This window comes from Hippocampus zosterae, chromosome 7, assembly GCF_025434085.1.
Source record: "Hippocampus zosterae strain Florida chromosome 7, ASM2543408v3, whole genome shotgun sequence".
Classification (NCBI taxonomy): Eukaryota; Metazoa; Chordata; class Actinopteri; order Syngnathiformes; family Syngnathidae; genus Hippocampus; species Hippocampus zosterae.
Window position 1 is genome coordinate 25,943,904 of NC_067457.1, and position 25,404 is coordinate 25,969,307.

Genomic DNA, 25,404 nt, shown 5'->3' on the forward strand with positions numbered 1-25,404 from the left:
CTTTTGCATGATCTCGGTTGTTTCTCCGCCATACAACTTTCGTAAAGCAGAAGTGAAGTTGCGCCACAAAACGGATTGTAATGCTATGTCGCTCTCTAGCGAGCATATCCGGAACTGCAACCGCAAGATCCCAGACGGCTGCAACACAGTACAGTCAAACTGCTGTAATTTTTTTTCTTTTCAGCTCCTTCTACGACGACAGCAAATTGCGCAGGCAATGCTGAATCATTGATCAGTTGACCGTGTCCATTCAAAGGTTCACAGAAGGTGAAATTGAGTTGACATGAAAAGATTTCATTTCACCCTGAAATTTTGCCAAAAAGACGAAGTACACTTAGTACATTCGGCCTAAGGGTCAGTTGTGTGTCTAATCATTTGTTTTTATTTGTTTGGCTTGTCGGTCGGTCAAAATATGCCTGCATGAAATTGATCTGTGGCATTCAATTACGTCATTGATTAGTCGCATCAGTTTTCATTTCATTATAGTCGACTAAACTTTCAACAGACATATTCCAGCTACCGTATAAGGTTCCTACACTAAGAAAACAAACAGAAAACTGAAGTTTGACACATAGAAGGCCTTTATTGATATAGTATCAATACAATCAAGTACTTGTAGATTTTTGATAAGCAGGGGGAAAAAAACAATTACAAATCAAAACGAGTGCATTTTATACTCACATTTTATTGCGCAAAAAGTAACGCAATAGCCTTGTGTGGGGGGAAAAAACAATTCTGATAAGTAGATACATCGTACATTACACAAATAAAATCTCCACAAATAATCTTCGACAAACATAACACTAGGTTGCTAACTAAATGACGAAAATGCTATTGACTCATCAATGCTGTTAAATACCATTTGTACGTTCTTGGCTTCGGTGGTCGGTTTTGGCATCCCTATTAAATTATCATAAATGTATAAATATCTTCATTAATTTCATGTGCAAATGGGAATGGCCGTATACTTATGAGAGGCAACTAACACAAAGATCCCTTCAAAAACCGAAGCACTTTTTTTGTTGTTTTTTTTTTTTACATATAATGCAAAACATTTTAAAGCAATGTGTGATAAAATGGCGCTTACTGACACTTGTCCAAATTATTTGCACTCAGGGCAAACTCTGCAAGCAAGTGACATTGTCTATAAAACACAAGGACAGAGTATAATAACCACATGTAATTCACATCACCATTTCATATGTCCAAAAATAGACGGCTACCAAAATAAGCCAACATACAGTACATAACGAGCCTTGAACTGCCTTGTAGACTCACGTTACAACAACGACCGTTTGTGTTATGCAGACAAAGTGGACAGCTCCAAGTGCATTTTTTTTCCCCATGACGCAATCGTAAAATACTGATTCGGTCTTATCCTAAATTTCTGTTGTCAGTCAGTGGGAGTATATATTAGTTGTGGCCGCAAAGCTCAATTTTTGGCTTCAGTATACAGTAGTGCCTTGGGATCAGAGTTTAGTTTGTTCCGTGACCAATCATCTTTTCCCATTGAAATGAATGGAAGTGCAAATAATCCGTTCCACATATACGCCTTTGGGTATTTTTTTGGACAAAATGTCTGTCTACGCGCGTTGCTCCACTCTTTGTGTTAAAAATGGTTAAAACGCTGCGCCCATGGCTGCTATTCGTTAAGGCCGTCTAAGGTGTTTTCCATGATGCATCAAGCTAGCAGGAACATTCCTAAGGCAAATGCTTTTGTCTTATTTTGATCTTGATTATGACAGTAAACTTCAACCGGGAGTGGAATGAAGCAGCTTGAAGCTTTTGTGAAGAGTTGTTCATTATCTGCCAAACGTTGCCTTGGCAAGTCAAAGCAAATCATCGAAAATCTCCCAAACTTCCCAAGCCGTCTCACTCGTATCTCAAGGCACCGCTGTTTTGACATTCTTGTCTCAAGGTAGCCTTAATTCAGCGCACTGATCATTTTTGGGCTGTGTAATTGTACTGCAACATTCTTGTAGCGCTCCTTCCTTGCCTTGGATCATTTCCCACGTTGTTCTTCTGCACGACACTACTCAAATGGGTGTTTGGGTATTGCACACAAGTCATTTTGACATCATATTCAGTGTTATCGTGGTTTTGAAAACAACTTTATCTTTATCTTGGCATGTCAGTTGAGTTCTCGGTGGCCTTTTATTTGCGCTTCTGTTCCCTTTGCACCATTAATCTGCATGGGACTTTCATTCTAAGCGAGAGGACAAACAAGTCAGTGTTCCGATGGAACATTGACAGAGAGCTGCGAGTTTGATCAAGATTTTGTAACTTTACTCCAGTTTATTTATTACCTTTGCCAAAGCGTTCATGACCTGAATGCCAGTGGGACAAAGTGACACGCAGACGCCCACATACAGTAAATCCATAGACACACTCTGAGGCAGGCAGGTTGGACACGCACACACAACGTGGAGTTCAAAGGCTTCGATCGCCGGAAACGAGGACGAAGAAATCTGCCAGGGGTTTGTTAAAGGTTACACAACTTGTGTTTAACAACCTGCGGGCCTCTCAGTCACTTCCTTTACTTATTCACAGAGGCAATAAGCGATTTTGCATTTCCGTCTCACGCTACTGTTTGTTCGAAAACATCTTGTCCTCGTCACCGCGTGTTGCTAAACTCCCGATTTGGGAAGCGGCGGCTTGGGGACGATAAAACCCCTTTACTCAAATCTATAAATTCCGCAGCTTTTCTTTCTCTGGCACCGAATGAAGAATGATGTAAACATTATGCATCACGTCATCGTCAGTTAATATAGCCTTGGTATATGAAGTCCTATTTCTGTTAGCTATACATCTAGATTGCTTTGTTTGGGATGCTTCAATAAAATAAATAGTCATAAGAAAGAAAGAAAAAAAAAAGGTCAGCTCCAAAAGTGAGAAAGATAGCAACCAACGACTTCGGAACTCTTAAAATCATTCTGTGATTTTCATGAGAAAACGGGACTGAAGTGATGACGTGGGGTAGCTTTAATATTTACAATTGTTTGTCTTGAGCTGTATGTCGGATTGATGCTAATCTGGCCAGGATTGTCTAAAACGTCATCTGGTATCGGTCCTGATGATGTCGGCACGTGGCCAAACTGTGCACTGGCACAGAACGGTCTGCTTGCACATTACCAATTAAGGCACCCAACAGTCTGACTCAAACACAACAAAGAGAAAAAATCCTAAAAAAACAAAACAATAATTAACAGAAAAATACAACTCCAAAACACATTGGAATGACAACAAAACAAAACAACTCTGAATAAAATTCCTTCCTCTGCCTTGTGATTTATACTTCTTTTTTTTTTCCTTGTCTGTAAAACAAACCAAAACGAGAAAAACGACTAACTGAACTGATAATGTTATTGTTTTGGAAATCGGTATGGCTGCAAGTATTTTAGGTTTCGGTCTGCTCCGAGGAGCTCATAAAAGGAACCGATTGGAGTCAGGGTGCAAGGTTATGTGGGGCAGAGCAGGAATCCCGAGAATGAGGAGTGTATGTACTCGGTGGAATACAGACCGTTTGCCTGATCCGAGGGCATCTGAACCCAGACCTGGTCGCCTTCTTTCAGCTCGAGCACGGCACTGCCGGACGCCTGGTCCATGTAGCCTTTCTTGTATTCGTCGTAGGTGTAAGTAGCCGGTACATTGTTCTTGTACAAAGCCACCCACAAGCTGGTTCCCTTCACGTGCACGTGGTACGCAAAGTAGTAGACGCCCGATAGGGGAGCAGTGAAGATGCCAGTGGAGGGATTGTAGGCATTTTGCCCGTTGTACAGAGTCCTGTCAAATATGATTGGCATACCAGAAGGAGGAAACGGCTTGGAGAGGATGGCTGTGAAGGCCGGTGCTAACGAGGCAGAGAGTGGAACTTGACTATAAGCCGGCCCCTTCCGATCTCCTGGCACTTCACCCCCTTCCAGCTGGGAATCTGTCGCACCTGCCACAACCGTCTGGCCGTTTCCCGGAAGACCCGGGGGACCTGGGGGGCCGGGTGGGCCAGGGTTACCGCTAAGTCCAGTGGGCCCTGGTTTCCCCGGAGGACCTTGGGGACCAATGGGTCCTTTCTCGCCCACTTTACCAAGTCCCGGGAGCCCCGGTGGTCCAGACTCACCCTTCAAGCCAGGTGCCCCCTGTGGTCCCATGGGACCCATAGGCCCCTGAAGGCCAGGGATACCTGACTGACCTCTGGGACCTGGTGTTCCCATGAATCCAGCCTCGCCTTTAGGTCCCTGAAGACCTGTCAGTCCAGGATTACCTGGCAGACCAATATGTCCTGATTCACCTTTGGGCCCGGGTTTTCCAATTGCTCCGTTTGGCCCAGGTAGGCCTTTATCCCCAGGTATACCTGGTTTTCCTGTGTTTCCACTTGGACCTTGGTCACCTCTGAGGCCAGGCAGCCCCGGAGGTCCTTGCGGCCCGAGTTCTCCTTTGAGTCCTGGCATGCCATGCTTTCCCGGGAGTCCCATGGGGCCGTGAAGTCCCGGGGGTCCTGGTTTTCCATCAAGACCCGGTCCACCGATCGGGCCCACCATACCTTGCTCTCCTTTTTCTCCGGGTTGACCAGTTAAACCGGTGTGGCCCTTTTCTCCTTTTGGCCCACTTAGGCCAGGTTTTCCATAGCCTGGAGTACCTGGAAATCCTGGGGAACCCCTCAGCCCTTGCTCGCCTTTTTGGCCTACATGACCTGGTGCTCCCGGCGCTCCATCAATTCCAGGCTTCCCAATGCCAATAGGACCTGGTTGACCTTGAAGACCAGGAAGCCCAGCCTCTCCTGGTTCCCCTTGATCTCCCCGAGGTCCCTGATCACCTTTAGTACCCGTCAGTCCAGGCAAACCCTTTGGTCCAGGTTTGCCAATGCCTGGAAGACCAGGTGCCCCTGCGCTGCCTTTTAACCCCGGGGGACCCCTAACGCCAGGGGGTCCTGGTGTGCCATTTCCATTCTCACCCTTAACCCCGCGCTCACCTGGAGGGCCAGAAATGCCTTTTAATCCTGGTTCTCCCCGACTACCAGGCGGGCCCCTAACCCCCGGAAGCCCAGGTTTCCCATTCAAAGAAAGGCCAGCTGGTCCTGGCAGTCCCGGCTGCCCCGGTTGACCCCTGAGACCCGGTTCACCACGAGGTCCAACCTCACCAGTAAGTCCCGGCATCCCCTTTGGTCCGATCTTTCCTGGTAGTCCGGGGAGTCCTGGTTTACCAATCCCTGGAAAGCCGGGAGGCCCTTGAGGACCCGGCTGCCCATTGAGGCCGGGGTTTCCAAGTCCAGGTTTTCCTGGGATTCCTGGAGGACCAGGGGGTCCTCTTGGTCCGGGTTTGCCTTGGGGCCCTGGCTCCCCTTTCACATCTACCATGGGTGGCCTGTCTAAAAGGAAAAAAAAAAGTGTTTATGTCAATACCGGAATCGGATGGTATCAAAGTCATCATTCCTGTGGTCATTGATTCTTAGCAAACCAAATTTGTTAATGTTTACGTCCAAGCTCCACTTTGTAGGGATGTGGATCATTTCATGGGCAAAATTTAGGAAAATAGATGTGGTGTCTTGAATCACACAAAGGCCACATTCGTGTTGACAAAGCCAGGCATCCTGACTGTTGTTTCTCGGTCCAGTAACTTTTTATACAAAGACGATTTGAGTCAGTCATTTGGTGCTGCGGTGTGGCTTTCCAACCATTAAGTGGCAGTAAAAGCAAAGCAATAGTTTCACTCCTCCAAAACTTATTTGGAGGCTTGGAAGATCCTTTGATAAAGTGCCTGCGGTCACATTTTTCCATCGTTTTAGATGATCATATATTTTATGCATATTGTAAAACCAATATTTCTCCTTTGGGGGAGGAAAAAAAAAATAAGTGGCTGAAATAAAGGGAAGTCTGAAACTCCTTCTTTATGGCCCTGTAACAATGATTTTGCCGATTCTAACAAATCACAAGCACAACATAACAACTGAGCCGACAGAAACCAGATTGTATTTCATCGCTCCTTCACATGCGCCACTCGATCCCAGAGCTGATGAAAGAGATAAACAACACAGAAACAGCATCCAGATGGAGATTTCAGGTCAGCTCTATAAACAAGGTGCCATTAGACCTGCCAGCTCAATGATGGCACTTGGGGGTCGATTAAGCGGCTATGCTAAAAGGATGCTGCATAAAGTAACCCATGATGTCAAATGCTGCAAAATATATATTTTGTATATATATATACACACATTATTATTTTGGTACTTCCTAACCATTGTTTATGGGACCTTGTGGCCAACAGAGACGGTGAACGCCAAGGCACTACTCACCAACATAATGTCCCTTGCCCTCTCTGAAAGGCGGGCCGACAGGTCCTTTCATCATGGGTTGCATGTACTTCATGTGAGGCATGGGGGCGTAGCCTCCGGCAAGGACATGCCCCCCAAGCATGAGGAGCACACAAATACGGGCCGACAGCATGGTGGACTGCATGCCAGGCATCCGACGTTACACAAAGAACTGAAACGACAATCGGAAGAGACAAGACAATGAAATCAATGAGGCACAAAGTGCCATTTAAAGTCATATGAAAGAAGTTGCGTAAGAAATGTACTCTATATAATGTACAAATGTAGGCAGACTGCTCTGCAGCCATATTTTGCTAGCTAAGGGTGGCCAAAGTTTTGCTCAGATGATCAGGCACGAGTTGCAATCATCCACTGTAGCAAGCAAAAAAAAAAGTCCCTCCGCCTGCTGCTACCCGCATCTTAAATGTGGCGCGTTCTTGGCGGGGCGGCGGTGTCGCAACCGACAGATGCGTTGACTTTAATTTACATGGGGAATAAATGACCACGCCGCCAACGGTGCCAAGAGGAAAGCCGCGGAAGCTAGCTTGCGCAGCTAGCGTTGGGTGTGCCGCAACGGTTGAAACTTGCCAAACGACGTGTGAGAATTGCATCCATTTCCACGCCGTTTACGCAGAAGTGTTTCTGTCAGACTTGTCAGATGATGTGCGGCCTCGGCCCACGAGCACGCCGTGCTTACTCGAAACGTCCGAGCGCCAAAGAAAACAGCCGAGGTGGAAAAACTGAACGCAGTACCTCACAACCTCGGAACGGACGGATTAAGCGACCTTCAGAAGTGTTCGAGGGATAAGAGTTACTAAACAAACAGGACCATGAGCGCTTAAACCACATGAGCAACAAGGACACACCGATTATTATTATTTTTTGTGTCCACATACTTTTGGTCAAGCCGTGATTAGACTAAGAAGAAGCCAAGACTTGATTCTCAATCGACTTTTTGAAGGTGTTTTTGTTGCTACAGCCACGCTGAGATCAGATTTGTTTCATAGCTCGGCGCCGTCGTCCGTGATTGTTAAGCAAGCGCACGAGCTCGACCGTCCACCTCTCGTCTCGCAGCCTTTGCCGAGGTCACTGAACATTTTTTCCAATACTTAGTCACACGTCTGCGGCCTCCGTGAGCGACTAAACACCAATCGAAATTTAGTGATTGATAAAAATGTATTGGCCGACTTTCAGGCACACGAACGTGTCTGGTTTTGGTGATTCATCAAGGGACGCCAGGTCCGCGCCATTTCAGCAGAGCTTTCCAAACAACCACAGGGACTCGCGTTAAAAACAGAAGCCTGAATAGGTAACAGACACAAGCGGGTTTTGGTTGAAAACGCTTCCCAGACGTGCTGGACAGTGTCACAGAAGCCTCGCTGGCTCGCAGCCTCAGCCTTTTGGAGCAACACTCGGAACAGTTTTGAGAAGGAAAAAAACAAAACAAAACAAAACGCCCACATAATCAAACAAACACGCTCAGTATGCATGAGAACACAATCTAGCCGGGAGCACTTAAGATCGCTAACTTCCTTTTTTATTTCTTTTTTTAAACGTAAGCCCACTGAAAGCAAATCCCAACGCTGCGGCCGTCGGAGGTGAATTAAAGCCACTCAAAGGAGTGGAAACACGTCTTTTCGGCAGGCCCAGAGAGCCCTGAATATCCGACATACTCAAAAAAGATATCGCATGCATTTTTTTCTCCACAATTTGAAACAGTTCCCAGGTGTCTGGCATGCCTTTGTCAAAATAGCCCAAGGATGAAGAATTTGAGACACATTTGCATATCCAACATATTTAAAGGAGATATAGTGTGCATTTTTTCCACTTTTTAAAACAGTTCCCAGGTGTCTGGCGTGCCTGTGTCCAAAAAGCCCAAGGATCAAGAATTGTAGAGCGCTTTTCTTGCCTTGGGGAAATTGTCTGCTTTTGAGGGTGAATCGGTCTCATGCGGTGCGCCGGCCGTCCCACTTGAGCCCCGCATCGTGCCGACCGGGCTTACGGCAGGCCGCCGGGCCCGGTGCAGGCTACTACATTGCACCTCCTCTGCACGCAACAACACATTCAGCGTCAAAGCTCGACGACTGTTGTTTGTCTTGAAGTTAGCGTCGGTCCGCAAAGTCGTCTAACGGAAGCGGCGTGAGTCGGTTTTTCAAGTAAGAACACCGAGAAGTGTGGCGTGAGCTGCTTCAAATATTACTAGTAACTCAGGCAATGTCCTCGTCACTTAGCGTATGAGTCCAATGCATCTGAAGCTGGGTAACGGGGAGACCGAACGCACGCTCCGACGGCAACCGAGCCAAGCGGTCAGCAAAGGACAGACGGTAGACGCAGACACCGCGAGCAAACCACCGTCGACTCGCCGATCAGCTCGGCAGCGCCAAAGGTGAAGCTCCTCGACCTTGAGTCCCCGACAGCGGTGAGCATGCACCCAGACCATCTCGCTATTTCCTCAACCGCACACCCGCGGGGGGAGATGAACGCTACACCGAGAGCGAGGATTGGGTGTCATGGCGGGGAGAGAAGCTGGCCTTTTTGCGGTGAGCATTTGAGAGGCGCCTCGAGTGGAAGAGGCTCTTCGCTTCCAGGCGCATCACGTCTCTCGGCGACTCAATTGCATCTCACGGGCTGTCGAGAGCTACGACCTTGACCCTAATCATCCACCATTTCTCACACACACACAGCCACGAATGGCTTAGCCGCTCGTCAACCGCAGCCATACTCGTTCGTGCCGGGAACTTTTCAGCACCAGAGGAGAGCCCAGTCAGAATGCTGAAGTCTAGACAGATGCAAAATGATGGCTTTTACAGTTTGTAGAGGAAAAACCAAAGCGCCTACACACAAACATGAGGAAGGTATCGCCTTCGGCCGACGGGGAATTTGAACATGAGCGGCGGATTAAGACAAAGTACTCCGAGGCAAGTGCTGCCATCCCCTATTCACTGCACTCGGTTGCCTGCGTGTGAGTGACGCACGCGGCGCCATTCAAAGTTTTGTCTATGCCGGCAGAGAAAGGTTCCACAACGGTGACCGATGCTCATTCGCATCGAAAGCTAACGTCCGGTCACGGCACTGAACGACACCCTGAGAGACTCCTGAGCGATGGAGTGCATCAAGAGAGGGAAGCGACGCAATTCAAGAGCAAACGGGAGGTGGGGGAGAAGGTGTGAGGACAGGGACCGGACAGAATGTGTGCAAAAAACAGATGGGGGGGGGGGGGGTCAAGTAGAGGCGTTTTGCTTTCTTCAATGACATCATTCAGAGGAACATTTTCAATCCCCCGTGCGCTCACTCAAGTGCAAAAGCAGATGCGCTATTTATAAAACGGGCTGAGATATACGCGGTCGAGTCAAGCGAGCGGTCGCAAACAGTCAGACTGCAACACGTTATTATTTCAATCCTGCACGAAGATGACGCTCAAGCACTACCTTTATACGACAAAACAGCTGGCCCGTCTAATAGAAGCTCCTTCCGTCACTTCAACGTAGCTCCTCGGCACCAAGATGCCACTGGATGGCACCTTGAAAGTCTCTCCTTTCATACCAGGCAGACTTTGCCAAAAATAACACAGGATTGGTCTCCCGATCGCCCGATCTCCCGAGGGCGGTGTCCACCCACTTCAGATGCCAGCGATTGCCTTGCTTGATCCTCTGGCATCTGAAGCAGTCCAACAAACGCGCGCCTGTGCCAAAAATGTAAAGAAGAGAGATTAGGGTTGGGTTGGGGTGCCAGAAATCTCGTCTCCCCCTGGAGGATCTGAGGCTCGGCCTACTGAACTTTAGAGCCATTTGTCAAAGAAAGGTTGCAGATGGGCTACTTTCATATTTGGATCTGCCGCATCATCTCACCAATCATTTGTAAATCATATGCCGGGCGGCGGTTGCAAAGCTATTCTGCACAAATATCCGCCAGCGGCCAAGTCGGGAAAAGGCAACTAGTGGACTGCATGAAAGCTGCCCGCAGATGCTGAAAGCGACTCTCTTCAATCCGCAGCACTTTAGCGCTCAAGTTCGCCGCTGACGGTGAGCCCGAGGGAAACGTGCCCGAGGACAGCATGAAAGGATTCCCAGGAGGATATTTTGATATGAGCAGAAGCGAAGCTGATACTTGGAGCTTTGGTCAAAGTCGCACAAGATGGTCTTGAGTGAAAAGAATGGCCTCGATGCGCAGTGGGGCTTTTGGAAAAGCCGCGACCGGGAAATGAGCCCGTGAGCTCTTTGTTGACGCCGCAGGGCCGCGGGAGGAGGCCGGCCAAAATGGATACGGGGTGAGCTCCTGCACAAATCTTATTGCGCCGCTGCCACTCAAAGGACAGTAGAAACTCGTTTTTGGGCGATTAATCGGCGATTAACTCATCGGCCAAAGTTAGGCTGAGCACATAAGTTGACCCGTGAGCGCCCAAGCTCCCGCAGCTGAATTCTTCTTATGATCATGCTTCGTTCTTGAGGTCGAAAAGAAACTTGGCCAAATGACTTCCAAAGCACAGCTTTCGGAATGGAAAGTCGCCGAGCCGCATCCCACTTGGGCTCGATTAGCTGTTGATTGGCCTTCACTTGGTTGAAAGGCTGCCGAGCGCAGCTGAACGTTTTAGAACCCACCAATTGTTGGGGGGCGGGTGGGGGGGTTCCCCTCCCTCCCTCACGCACAGATGCATATTAAAAGCTCAGGATGTGGAGTCCCTTTGGACGGAGGGGCTGGTAGAGGCTCGCACCTCCCATCAGGGTCAGCGCAAGTCTTTTATGAGCTGTTGGCCGAGAGTGCCAGCTGGAGAAGGAGACGTCACCACCACTGGCCTCACACCTTCCAAAATCACTCGCCGGCTTCGAAAAACTCGCTTCTGCGAATGTGTGTAATAGAGTCTCGCTGCTGGAAGAGAGTTAAAAAAAAAAAAGATGAAAGAGCAAGAATTAGACAATGAAAAAGTGAAATCGCGGTTGGTTCTGAGCCAAGTGGGTCTTTGACTGCGACTCCCGCGGCAATGATGACAAATGGGCATTGGAGCACCGTACTTGCTTTTGCCATCGCAAATGCAAGCCGAGTAGGCGGCGAACTTTGAGCAGAACGTAATTGCTCGAATTGTTGGGCCCGCCGACTCTCAAAATGTGCTCGCGGCCTAAGAACGGCTCACTGGCGTTGAAGTTCATTTGCACTTTCTCTTCAATTATTTGTTGTTTCTTTAGGAAAAAAAGATCCCCCCCCCCCAATACCACAACACAGAGGAGGAAGCATCCCGCCACCGTCAGCATCCTCCAAGTCGCTTGACGCAAATGGCGAGCGGGTTGATGGCTCCCTGCCGTGTGATTGATGGCATTGCACTTCTATTCAAAACAGATCTCGCTATTTCACTTGACGTTTTGCCACGCCGAGCCGTCGGGAGACACGCAACTTGCTCCGTTGCTACGTCGGAGATCAAAAATAAATGTGTCGAGAAACGCCGTCGATGGCTTCTCGTGCAAATTTTGAAAAATTGCTCTCAATATTTTACGCGACAGCCGTCAACCCGCAGCAATCGGGACAAACGGGCTGCGGAGGTTGACGAGTGTAACCTCGAAACGATGAGGACATGATGGGCTGCACAAGTGTCTGCTTTTCTTGCCAAAGTGTCATATTTGAATGCAATTCATCTGTGAAAGACGGGAATGGGGGGGGGGAGGAAAAGTGGTTTCATGACAAGAAAATCCCCCTAATTGTGCTGCTTTCAATGAACTGGCTCCGCTTGTTTACCTGCCTAGCGGAACCTTTGCAGCGCCGCCAAGAAAAAAGAAAAAGCACGTTCAAGTTCTCCAAGGCCAGACACGCTAATAACCTGCTTGCTACGCGCATTGAACGGCTGACACTGGGGAAGGGGGGGGGGGAGCGGGGGATAAATGAGATCTTTATTGAAACGCCTTCATCAAACCATCAATGGTGGAATGTCATTTGGAGCCAAACGATGGGGGGGGGGGGGGGGGGGGGGGGGAGCGGGGGATAAATGAGATCTTTATTGAAACGCCTTCATCAAACCATCAATGGTGGAATGTCATTTGGAGCCAAACGATGGGGGGGGGGGGGGGGCTGAGTGCACAGATTGACTTGTGACCTGGCGGATGAGCGGGCGGTGGGGGCCTTCTTGGAATTTGCGCAGATTGATCGGCCCTCACCTCGATAATCGCCAAACCAAAGTTTCCTCTGGCGCACATTGACACGTTCGTCATCCGACGGCGTTTGATGCGAAACATATTCAGCGCAATCTTCTGTTCTCCACTCGCTCGCGCTCAAACATCCCGGGACGGATTTAAAGGTCTGCGCCCGGGAGGAATGTGACCCCCGAGCGCCGTAAAAACAAGCGACGGATAAGCTTCCCTTTGAACCTGCCGCCTTTTGCTCCCGCTTCACACCTCTCCTTGTGGCCGCCTGCCCATCCGCTTAGCGCCCGGCGCTCAAACGCCGCCGCCCCGCTCGGCCCGGATCGCGGCGCTAGCCGCCGTGTCGTCGGAAAAGCCGTCGCTCCCGGCGGTGGTGTTTGCTAGCTCTGTCGCTCTTGGTTGCCGTGCGCACTCTTGACCACAAACGCAAATAAGGGGGGTTGAGGGGGCGTTTTTTACGAGGAGTAAATATGAATTTTTACAAGATTGGGAAGGAGACTCACTTCCTCCTTGGCCGAGTTGAAGAAGTTAATCCGGATGACGTGATGGAGAATGACTCACCGGATGCCACTCCGAGCGGGGAAGCGTTCCCATTCCCTTTTAGGAGAAGAATTTCGAGACAAATCGGTTGCATTTCTAGACACGGTGAACAAATATTTGGTTTGCTCCGAGTTGGGCAACTGCGATGGCGCCCCGGGATACGAGTTCAATCGGTAGCGCGAGTGTGCTCGCGTGGCGAAAGGCGTATCTGCAATCATCTGCGACCGTTCAAATGACCGGGATCTATTGCCTCTCCGGAGCAATCGTCTTGTTCCTTCTGACCCGCTGTTCAATGGAAATCCTCGGCTACACGGAGCGATTTAGGTACGAACCTCCACCCAAATACTTTTTGTCGTGGCCACGTTCAACACTGCGCAGGGACGCACCCGCGCATGAGTCGGCGTGTATTTATTGTCACAGGAGCAGCAAAAAAAAAGCGTAAGCGCTCTTCTCAGCTGCGAGTTGTTTTCGTAAGCCTCCGGCAGGTTTCTGCATTACTCCGGACGAAATTTGATGTGCGATTCAAACTGCTCCCAGATGCAGAGCGTGCGACAGTAACTTTCCAGTCGAACGATGCCGGCGGGCCATAACTTGATCAAAACACGAGCAGGTGACCCCGGCCCAAAACGGGCCGCATCCAGAAAAGGACAAGCCCACGTCAGTCCCGAGATGGAGACAAGTGACGGGCACGTTTGTGTGTGTTACAGAGAGCGACGACGATTGAAAGGGAACGTAAAGGCAAGAAGAGAGCGCTGAGGATTTGCATCGTGCTTTTCTGGGTAAAGACTGGAAGCATCCAAAGAAAAAGAACGATCATTTCCCGCAGCTCTCTTCCTCCGCTGACATACGCGGGGCCCCCGCCCGGCCTTACCCGACCTGCCCCCGCGTCTCCCCTTGGAGAATGCGCAGCCACGTCTGCGCTTTCTATTGGGATGACTAAAAGGCACTTTTGCTCTTTCAACGACGGCCGCCGTCGTCCGCTCCCGACTTATTTGTCAACGTGCAAACGCGCGGCGCTTCCAGCCGAGGTTTCCGTCCGGCGTGCCAAATATCTTTGGCCGAGCCGCGCCAAGCTCCCCGCCCTACCCCGAAGTTCTCCGCGTTCACCGCGGCTCCCGCGCGGGTGTCGCGCGCTCCTCTTTCGCTCGGCTGCGTCCGTCCACACTCTGGGAACAACGCGAGTGCCCTCTCAACATCATGAGCCGAGTGCTACAATTGGCTTATCACATAAACACAGATGTGCAATCAAGTCTAGACTGAGATAGAGGAGACAAAGCCCCCGCATGTGGCTCCACGCGAGGATCTTGCCAATTGCCATTTTCTCGTGAGCTGTTTTCTTGTTCTGCCGAGCAGATGATTCGGCCCCCCGAAAACATCCCCTTCCGTTATTTGGTCTGCTTGTGTGAGGCGTCTGCGTGCGGTCACGACTCATGCGCTTTTGCCAGGATCGCCGCGTCCGCTCCGAGAGAAAAATGCAACGCCGATCGACGGATCCAATGATGAAGGTGCGCATATCCGGCCCTTCGTTTTCCGACATTCCTCCTGAATGATACGCAGAAAAATATCGTGATGGACTTGGTCCACTCGGAACTTGAAGCGATTTCAAGCCTTCCCATCAGAAGCAGTTGGAGCGCCCGCAAGTAAAACGATGAGCAATAGCCGCTTTGAGACTTCCATGACCTGTTGTTATCACTGCTACCGGAGAGGCGCCTTTTAGAAGAAAAAAAAAACATTTGGGGGGGAGCGCAATTGCACACCACCAGTAGGAGAAAAGTCTTTGCTAACTGTGGTTTGATCATGAAGCCGGCCGGGAAAGGAAACAAACAACCCCCACCTCCCCCCCAAAAAAATACAATTAAAGCTCTGGCCACCAGATGGCATCATTGGTTCCCTTTTGGAGGAGCTCACCAATGCGTAAACTCCAAAAACATGGCGGTACTGAAACTCGGACTACCACTAAAGTGCAACGTAATCCGACGCAATTTCAACTCAAATCCCATGACTGCGCTGAAATCGATTTTTGCATATTTCACGTCTTTCATTTTCCATGTTTGCCAATTTTGCGTAATACACGTTCATGTTTTTACGTCAGTAAATATTTAGACTGTAGTATATATCGCAGTTGGCGGCCATTTTATTTGAAAGGGTTCCGACAAACTACCGTTTTTTTTTCGTTATTTCCCTGGAGGTACATTTAACGAGGTTCGAGCGCCTTACTTGAGTATTTCTTTTCCTGACGACGTTTGCACACACTTTTGACTCCTTATTTGGTCAAAATCGGCTTGCTACCTTTTGGCGGATAACGGCCCGTTGGAAAAATGACATCAATAACGAGGGCGCAGGCCAAGTGCAGTTGAGCTCTCGATGGATTGAGCTCTTGGGGTCTGATAAGGTGGAAAAACCGCGGACAGCGGAGAACGGTTTGCCGTTGTCAGCTCCAGGAGCGATTGACGGCAAAGGCATTTGGAGAAGCAACCGTTTCCAGACTTGAACTATTCTAGAACTGATCCGGACTTGATTGGAGTGCGGGTATGATTCAATGTGACGAGAAAACTCGACTCGGCGTCTAGCGTGAGGCTGCAAGCGGCGGCCTTTCATCTGTAACGGCGTTTGGCTCACATCCTTTTTACCGAGGATGGAACAGACAGACGGTGACTGGAGGACAATGACTGGATCCGGTTTTTGCAAAAAGCGATGGAGGAAAACAACGTTGCCGGATAAAGGGCACGACATCAATTCAGGCGCGTCGACTCAAATGTTTTCTTTGAGCGCCAGGTTTCGCTCCGGCCCAGAAATGAATGACAACAAAAGTTGAGCTGATTGCCGCAAGCTTTGAGGGAGGCATTAAGTGAGCTTATTGCCAAACGGGCCGGCCGGGTGTTCCCGCAGCGGCCGACAAAAGAATTCCCAGAGCAGAATCCGTGGCAAAACATGTTTCTGTTGTCAAGTGGTCGGGCCCGATCAAAGGCGCCGCATGGTTGCCGACAAATTCAACGCTCCTCCCAGCCACAGTTTATGTTCTCCCTTTTTCACTCTTCGGCCGTCTTCCTTGAATCTTGAACCTCTTCCTTCCCCTCAGCGTCGTCCTTCAGCCGTTTTCCGCCTTTCCGCCCCGGTTGAATCCTCTCCAAAGCCACGCAGATACTTCCAATCTCTCCGTCGCACTGCCACCGCATGTCGGGAAGACTTCGCGTTTTTTTGGGAGCGGTCCAGCTCAGGCGAAGTCCAGACTGGGGATCCGAGCCGAGCCAAGACCACTTCCCCGCTTCAAATTGGCAACGAGGCGACGCGGCGGCGCAGGAGAGAGCGCGCGCAGCCATCTGCTAGCCACGTGAAAGCGTGTCATCATTGACTCCGAGCCCACCGGTCCAGAAATGCTTTGAAAAGTTTGCATCAAATGGAGCCTCTCGTTTTGTCGAGGAGCATGATTTGCCTCCTCTAATTCCGCAGCGCATCGTTTTAAGCCGACATCGAGATCTGGTCTCGCTCGAGCTCGCAGAGACAATTCCGTGCAACTACGCTCAAGAGTTCATCTTGCACCGTCTATTCTTCCAAGTAGATTCCGTACATCGGCACAAAGATTCCACGAGGCCAGCAAAGACGCTACGTTTCATCTCTGACTTCCGTCGGTCGGTCACAACCTTCCGTGATAGCGTCTGATTCGCAGGAATAAATATTCTCGGTGTACGACGCAGTCCGTCATTTCTTATTGTTTCGCAGCTTTTCTGCTGATTACAGGAAATGATTAAAAGAAAAGCTGCAAACAACCCCCCCCACCCCAAAAAATAAAGAACTGTTAGTGTTACACAGCGCCTAATGCCAAGGAAGGTTGCGCAATCCAACCCGTTGCTCAACAGGCTCAGTCTGCACAGAAAAGGTTTTAGTTTGTAAGCCGAGGCCTTTCAAGGCCGGAGAACCGAACAATCGGGGGATATCGCAAGGTCTCCGGCTAAAATGGCGGCTTTTCTTCAGTTGCCAAAGTTCTTCGGCCAGTCGTGTTGACGTGGGGGCCACACTTGACAATTGCTCCAGCTCTCTCTCTTCCGACAGGACTGCTCTAGATTGAAAAGTCAGAACCGGATGCCCGATGACTTTCAGCCGACACCGTGACGTTTCGGCGTACATGGAACGCAAACGTCCCTCTGGCAAGCGTCCGCCGCCGAAATAAAAAGCCTTTCTGTCAACGATTCGAACACGGGAATGACCCTTTTGACGTGACTTTCTTGTTTGAACAAACCGCTTCGTGCGAGCGTAAATCAGGCTCAGACTTGAACAAAAACAAAGTCTGGAGCCTTTCAAACGGTCCCGAAAGAGCTCTTTCCAATTCCTAAGCCGCCGACCCGTCTCCAGACGGATGCGTTTGAGGCCGTATCCGAAGCCAAACGATAAAAATAAACATATGGTTTGCGAAAGACGTCGGAAGACGATGAAAAGGCAGAGCGTATAGGTTTCAAACTCAAGTATTGACCCCTGTTCCCACTTGGCCGGCGGTCCCGCCGTCAACTCTTTCCAGCCACTGAACTGCGGGGTAATGAAGCGGGGAAAGCAAACAAAGCTACCTGTGTGTGTATTTTACCCGCGCGGCCACCTGAACGCCCAAGCCAGAATGCCACCCCGATTGCGTCAAGTTGAGTCGGCGGCCAAGCGTCAATCAAACAATGTCACGTGATGACGATGCCCGTTTTGCACCACTGTGGTGCGTGTGTGTGTCGATATGATTTCCACAAGTCCCACAAACCTCAACCTCAGCGGGCAAACACACAATGTCACATCTCATTAACTTGGAACAACACTTTTGCTGGAAGGCTTTTCTTCCAGACATTCCGTCGGAAAAAGTCTCCAGATTTGGCTCTGGGAACTATTGCTCAATGTGCTTGTTTTGACCAAAAGCAACGTCTGGCACCGAAAATCCCTTTTTTTTTTGGTTCCACCTGAGTGCAGGATCGGGCCGGTTGTCTGTAAATCAGGATGGAAAGATTGCAAAGACGTGTGGCTTGAAGTCAAGAAATGATGAACAAAGCAACGATGAAAGTCTTTTTCCTGCTTCCGTCTGCTACGCGAGGCCCGTGACAAGCTTGGCGGAGCGTGTCGACCAGTTCCCCTTTTGGGTGCGAGCCCCTCTAAAGACACAGTGGACGGGAGACGGGGAGAGGAACCGCAAATCTGTCTGGTATTTGCTGCCAACTCGGTGGAAAATGTTCCTTTTGTCCACGCTTATGAGAAAATGACAAAGAGCAGCCGTGTGAACAGATAAAGTTCTGTCTTAAGTCTGTCTCCGTTTGTCTGGGGGAGACTTAAGACGTTGCCTCCTTGTGGCCAAAAGTCGCAAAGCACTTCTGATCATTTTACGATAAAGTTCTCACTTTGTTTGACAAAAGCGGACATTTAAGCATGAGTGCCTACGGCACTGCGCTCCAGAGCTGTTTCTGTGACGAAGCAGGAACAACAAAAAAAATGAAACAACCAACAACAACAAGCAGCTCAATATTGTGAACGAATGCAACCGGGGCTCTGAAGCGTTTTACCAAAACGTGATTTCCACATGGAGAATCCGGAGCTGACAGTGTCATCTAAAGACACAGGCGCGCATCCAGAGCAAACAGATCGACGCTGCCAATTGTTTTGGGGGAAATCACAACTCGAGTCCAGCGCCGTCCCCTTTCTGTTACTCTCATTCTCTCCACAATCACGCTCGTGCACGCAAATTAAAACCTAGCCAAGATGCATATATTCATGCCTTTTTTTTTTGTTTCATTTCCTCTTGCTGCACCTCTCAAACGCTTTCGGGACACCCGAGAAGTCAACGGCCGCAGTTGAGGGATGTCGTTGGGGTGGAATGCGCTGGCGCTCGCCGGCGGCATCGCGGAGGATGCGGCCAATGGAGCCGTCTTGAAAAAAATCAAAGTCGGGCCGTGCGCGCCCGGCGGATTCCTTCACCTGGCTCGGTCGGTCAGGCCAAAGAGATTAAGGATCCGCGCGATTGGAATCAAAGGTCAGGCGGGAGCGCGGTCCGCTTCGCGGATCCAAATTGACACCCGATTGGGCGTCGCGCGCAGGCGGCGGTTCCGATTCAAAAGCGAATCCCAAGCAAGTGCGCGGACGGGGAAATGACTTTCATGGGGCCATTTCAAGCACAATGTCCGCGGAAGCTCCTTTTCTTCAAGTCGAGCCTTTTAATCTTTCTGTTATTAGTCGGTGAAGCGGTTGAGGGCCGCCGAGATTTATGTCGGTCCCATGACTAAGGTCTGCTTCTTATTTTCAACCCCCTTCCCGATCACTCCTTCTGTTTCTTTTGGCCCGGTCGCCGCGGCCGCACGCGATGAAGCCGCAGACGGCGGCCGACGGCGCAAAGGAGGCGGCGGGCGAGGGCGAGACGGGGCGAGACGGGGCTCGTCGGCTTACCTCGGAGCGTCCGGGCGGCGGGAGGGCGGCGCCGGCCGGCGTAGGTGCGATCTTCAGCGGGGTCTTCTATTCCACCTCCCTCCTTCAGCCACGTGCGTCTCCTATGGGATGGGGTGGCATCAGATGTTCAATGGAGCCCCCCCCCCCTCCAAGAAAGAGGAGTGATGGCACCTTCCGCCGGTCCCGTGAAGAAGAAGGAAAAAAAGAATGAAAATGAATGGAAGCGCAGGTGCCCTGTTGGACTTCAGTCGGTTTCTGGCTTCTGGGCAAAGTGAGAATTTGATGGGATTTGGGTGGAGGGAAAAAAAAAAAGGAGAGGGGAGAATCCTCTGTGTGCCCCGTCGGAGCGCTCCGGGAGCAGGAAAGTAGGAGGGAGGGAGCAAAAGCGCAGTCTGCCGAGCGGGCGGCCAGGTAGCCAAAGGTCCGAGCGCTCGCAGGACTTATAACCGGGGGCCGCGCATGTCGTGAGACCAATGTGCCGGGCTTCCTCCTCGATGGCTCTCCCACAGGCTCATTTGGGGAAAAGACAGGCGGGATTGTTCCCCCCCTTCGTACAAAAAAGCAAGTGTCTGCCTGCCGACGGGGAAAGGGAGTGCGCGGGACGGGGTGGGGTAGCGTTTAGAGGAGGGTGAAAGGAAAAGAAGCAAAACCTTCAACCGCACCCCCCCCCCCCCCCCCACCACACTCCTCCCCACCCCTCCCTCAAGAAATCATCAAAACTACTTGCATTTTGCCACTCAGGAAGCCTGACATGTTAATCCTCAAATCTCCCCCCAAAAGCTTCTTTTTCTTCTCCTTTGCCTGCAACTCCAACGGGCGATTCCTAATGGCCCCCGCCTGCCATAACGCTGGCAAAGCGCAAGGCGCACACAAGCCCTTTGTTCTTTTCCTCTTACAGTCCGCTCGCTGCCTTTGGTGGATAATCGTTACATGATATCGAGATCTCTGGGGGTTAATCGTTGCAATTCACATTCGACAGCCCCCCACCCCTGCCCCCCTCCGCCCATCCATCGCATTTTCCATTGAGAACATGCCGGGTGCTTCGTCAACCCCATCGACATCCAATCATCGCAATTTGCAGCCGGCGGGCCACGAGAGATCGTCAGGTGGACCGCCGATCCAATTTCGATGTCGATGACTCCGAGTTCCAAAGATTCATTTGTAATCCGGCCCTGGAGGAAAGGACCCGCTGGATTTCTGACCCCAGGCGCTGAGTAAAGTCTGAACGCCAATCAAAAAATGTTTGATTAGCTTGCGGGCCTTTGCTTAGCGTCCGCAATGTAGCGCTCATGCGTTGGAGTCAACCACTCCAACAACCATTAAAATGCCAATTGGGCAACTTTTCCTGCTGTAAGAATTTGAGGTACTCAAGAGCATATTTGGATAATGGGGCCCACTCCCCCCCCCCCCCCCCCAAGTATAATTCGGGTACAATTTCAAGAGGCGTATTTTCTTTCACTCTCTTTTGGTTGCGCGCTGATGAAAATTGCCACGTCGTGTTCTTGACAGAGGCATGCGTAGCGTACTTGTACAAAGCCGCCTTTGTTTGTCGTTGGGAACAAACCCCCCCCAAAAAAAGGTGGCAAATGGAGCCGCTTCAATTGAATCATCCGAAACGGAATAAGCTCCAGTCCGCGAGCCAGAGCCGCGTCGCGTTCCCTGAACATGGAAAGGGTGGAGTGACCAGATGCCCGCTGATGATGTCATCAATAGGAGCCTGTGTGGCCTTCAGGCCCGCCGTTCATTCGTGGCGGGGTGGGGGCCTTTCTGCCTGAACAAGTAGGACCTTATTGTTAGGCCAGGAGGCAAAATTGGAAATCAGCAGCGTGTCAACATGCCCGCTGCTGTCCTGTTCCTTTAACAAGGTGAAACATTCGCGTAAACAAACAGCCTGGCAAAGCGTGACGTTCCCCCCCCCCTTGATATTGGCGAAGGCTCTCCCGAAATAAGCCATGAAAGGCAGCTCGCCGTAACCGATCCGCTCCGCGGCCACCCAACATAGGCCTGCTATGTTTGAACACGTGTGGGTGGGGGAGTCTGTTCCCGTCAAAGCCGCGTGTGTGCGCGCGCGTCCCCGCTTGGTTGAGGGGTGCGGCGGGCGTGTTTTCCTGAGGCGAGCGCTTGGCGTGTGTTGAAAGGCCGCTTGTGAGATTGATTAGAAATCACTTTCGGGGTGGAACACCACCTTGTTTACCGCAATCCCGCTGTGAGGGGACGATTGTATGCCGCTAATTGACATAATAGGCTCGGATTTAAAAGATCGACGGCAGATTCAATTCCAATTCCAGATCCCTCACTTGTTGGGATCAACTTGGTTCCCGTTGGGCGGGAGGTCAAAGTTGAAAGTTCACGCGAGGACAGCGGCCGCCCCTCTTTTCTCTTTGAGACGTTTTCTCTCAGGTGATGAGGTTCACCTTTGTCTCTTCTAACCTCTCCAAGGAATGCCAGGCATTCGCACGTGCGCAAACGGCCGATGGAATCCCTGAGAGCGCCGGGACGGCGACGGCGGCGCACAAAACCAGGCGAGAGAGACCAGTCAAAGACGGGAAGGCCATTTTATGCCGTCGATAAAAGAACGGGCAGCTTTCCAAACAAAAGCTTGAAAAAGCGTTTGAAAAATGCAAATCTGAGATGAAGAAAGTTCAGGATTGGACGTGGTTCGCCACGTATTTGTTTGGATGTTGGAGGAAGTGATGAGTTCCAAAAACGGCGCCGCTTTCGGTGGCGCGTACAAACGCGAGCACTTTTCTCCAGTGCAATTTCCCCAGCGACGAAGCCAATTGAGCTCCGACAATTGCGGCCCAAACGAGCCGAGACGATTCTAAACGTGAGCCAGAGCCGTCTGCGTCTCGCACGGCCCAGATTTCCCACGCCCGAGCTCGAGATTTGCAAACCAGCAATGATTAGTTTAGCAGGATTCAGCGAAGCCAACGCGGAGGCCGCGAGTGAGACGGACTAAAAAAAAAAAAAAAAGAGCGTTGATTCTAAAACAAGCACCTCGGTGTCAATGGGAATGAAAATAAAAAGGAGAGAGAACAGGAGTTGGAGATTTGCTGGAGGCAGACGTGCCTCCGTTGAAAGGCTACGGAATTCCACGCCGGGTTTCAAGTACCAGAAGGGGGAGACAAAAGTTCCAGATTGTGCGGTCAACTCAAGAGCAACTGGCCAAAAACCTGTTTCCTCATCACAAAGTTGGGAAGGGAATCCATGAAGCACGCATGCCGCCTCACAATTCTGAGGAGGATGGAGTGGCTTCAAATTGCCCATCCTTTGTTGGAATCTCACCGTCATCAACGACAAAATGACCCTGACGAGCGACACTCTCTAATTTAAAAAAAAAAAAAAAAACCAGCAAGGGAGAAACTGGACACAACATGTGAGGATACAATTCAAGCGAGCCACCCAAGAACTCCATTTGCGGGAAATAAATTGCGAGCCAATGCTTGAGCACATTTACAAATCGTTACGTTAAGTCAAATGAGAAACTATCAAAAGAAACAGACAGTTGGAAACAAATGAATCCAATTTTATTAAAAAATAAAATTGAAATGCAATCTTCTTCCCTGACCTTTGCCCCTTGGGTTCACACGAAACAGCGCCCCCTTGTGGCTTTTTTGTGAAGCTCCTCACCACCATCCTCTCACGGCTGCTTTAGTATCGACGGCGCCGCTACATTGAGCCACAAGACTTCATGCCGACCTCTCGTCTTACTTGTTTGTGACTTGAAAGAGACGCATCAAGCTTCTCCTCCTGAGCTCGTCTCTCTCTCTCTCACACGCGCGCATGCTAAGCGTGGCCGGCGGCTTCCGATTGATGACGCAAGGCCAACCTTGATGCTCACAGGAGCCTCCTCACTACGCGGCTGTTTCCACAGACATTGCGCTGCGGTCACCTCAAAGTCATATTAGCCAGAAGAACGTGCCATGTGCAAAATGGCAGAGAAAGACGTCCGAGGTGCCGCTTTTGCTTCCTTGATCACGCTGGCCAAAGAAAGAAAGGAACAAAGTGGCACTGTCGGGCGAGGGCGGCAATTAGCCATCAAACATTGGCCGCAGCGGCCGACCAGGTGCAGTTTACTCCGTGACGTGATCTTAAAAGGGCGCCATCATTCACCTCCACTTATATGGACGCGGCAGAAAAGCCGCAAAGATGGAGCAAAGATGGAAAACGCGTCCGTACGTGCGTCCGACTGAAGATTTTCAGTGGGTGGTAGCTTCTCGTTTGCCTTGATTAGCGGTGGGCGCTTTTGTACATTTTTGTCGGCTATTTTCATGACTTCACAGCCGACGGGCGGCACGTCGAGGTCAACGTAAGCTCCGTTTGGCGGGCATCCGCGTTGTACTCGAGCGAGCGCCCTTCCAATTTTTTCACGTCTTCGGTTTTGTGCGCCGACTACTTTGGGGATGTGAAAGAAAACAGAGCGCAGCGCGCCTTCAGCTTTTCTTTGCGCCGAGAGACGTGGCGGAAAAATAAAGACCTGCGAACTATACAAACACGTTGGCATCAAAACCGCGGCGCGGACCACCCACGGAGGCGTCAAGTCGGAGACGCTCATCAAAAGCAAATTCTTGGATTGGGTCAAGAGCAGATAACGAGCATACCTTGCGTGGATGGAGAACGGAGGGCAAAGTGAAGAAATTGAGCTTTACTCACACTCGGGTATTCGTGTTTCATGTCATTTCTTTTGGTCTTGGTGAAAAGCTTTGACCACAAAAGAGTGGTGAGAAGGAAGGAAAGGCGGAGGGTGTCAGAGAAGATCCACTAAATGGATTTGACTTTTCCTCCATTTCCTGTCATTTTAGCACTCTGTATCTTTACATCAAAGTCCAAAAAGTTGAGTACATTTCCAATCAAGGTTTTATGCCCCCACGGGGGATCCGCCACATTCTCGTCAAAGCATCATGACTGCGAAAAGCTGAATGAGGACCGTGGCTCCGAATCCAACACGGAACCCGGGGGGACGCTCATGACTTCAGCAATGAGCGCCTTCTTCGATTGCAGCCGGCCGCCGCGAGCGCCTCAGCGCCGGGACATTTGCCGCCTCATTCGCGCTTCCATCTTTCAAACGGAAAGAAACGGCGCAAAGATTTGGAATCTTAGACGAGTGCCCTCGGCAAGCGAGAACGTGGGGGGGGGGGGGACTCTTTGTTCTTACCCTGGCTGCAATTTGTCTTATCTCAGAACCGATGATAGTAAGGGGCCCCATTCCTAATGCATACGGTCCCCCGATGATACCAATCGGCAAATCCACTTAAGAGCCGACATGGAAACGTTTGGCCTGTCAGTTGAGTCGAAGGACAGGCGCGGTGAAAGGTCACCTGCCTGCTCGGGGGAGCTCGTCGAGGAGCCGAGAGCTCAGCTCGCGTTCTCGTTTCTGCAGTCGCAATCCCGCACGGACGTCCCCATGAGGACTTTTCATTTCTTGTGTTTTGTCCTGAAGCTTGTGTCGCCCGAGTCTCAACCAGGATCATCTCGAAGCTTTTACCTTGGTCATAAGACTCGAAATCAAATCCTGGCGCGGATATATCTGTTGTCATTGAATGCCAATGTGGGGACGGTATCACGGCGGCGTGTGTGAAATCGGCTTGATCCAATGTCGCTTTGACTTGTTAGGGGATGCAACGATGTTGTCCGGAAAGTTGGGAGCGACGGCATTTGGGGCCAATTTGCATGTATGAGAAGGGCCAGACCAGCACGTCGCGGTCAACTCGGCAGTCAGCAGCTTCACAGGGCGAAAATGGCCGGACGAAAAACAAGGACGCTGCATGTGCCCTCTATTAGCTCGGCGTAAGTTCGATCCCTTCAATGGCGTCTCCTGCCTGACCTTCCGTTCAACACGGTTCGCATTCTCCTCACCGGCGTTCTCAGCCTTCATCGGCTACATATTTCTGACGCTCGTGTGTGTGTGTGAGGTTGAGCCCTCAAGCCGAGCGGCGGGCTGCGGTTCCCCCCCTAAACAATTCACATGGAGCCGGCCGGGAAGGCATTCCTTCCATGTAGGGAATTTCTGGCACCCGGGGCCTGTAAATGCAG

At 50.6% G+C, this 25,404-nt stretch overlaps 1 protein-coding gene across 4 annotated transcripts in view; it reads right to left on the reverse strand.

Moving 5' to 3' along the window:
* Positions 1-558: 558 nt before the first annotated feature.
* The window catches only part of col8a2 (collagen, type VIII, alpha 2), a 40,411-nt gene continuing 15,565 nt past the window's right edge, over positions 559-25,404 (reverse strand). The window contains exons 2-4 of one of the 4 annotated variants that reach the window (XM_052070137.1): positions 19,372-19,542; positions 6,287-6,476; positions 559-5,362 (exon numbers count right to left, since the gene is read on the reverse strand). In XM_052070137.1, the coding sequence (XP_051926097.1) occupies positions 3,459-5,362; positions 6,287-6,458 (2,076 nt within the window). In that variant the 5' untranslated portion in view covers positions 6,459-6,476; positions 19,372-19,542 and the 3' untranslated portion in view covers positions 559-3,458. Of the gene's footprint in view, positions 5,363-6,286; positions 6,515-18,906; positions 19,225-19,371; positions 19,949-25,404 lie in introns of those variants that run through there. The other 3 variants (XM_052070134.1, XM_052070135.1, XM_052070136.1) reach the window with 3 other exon arrangements.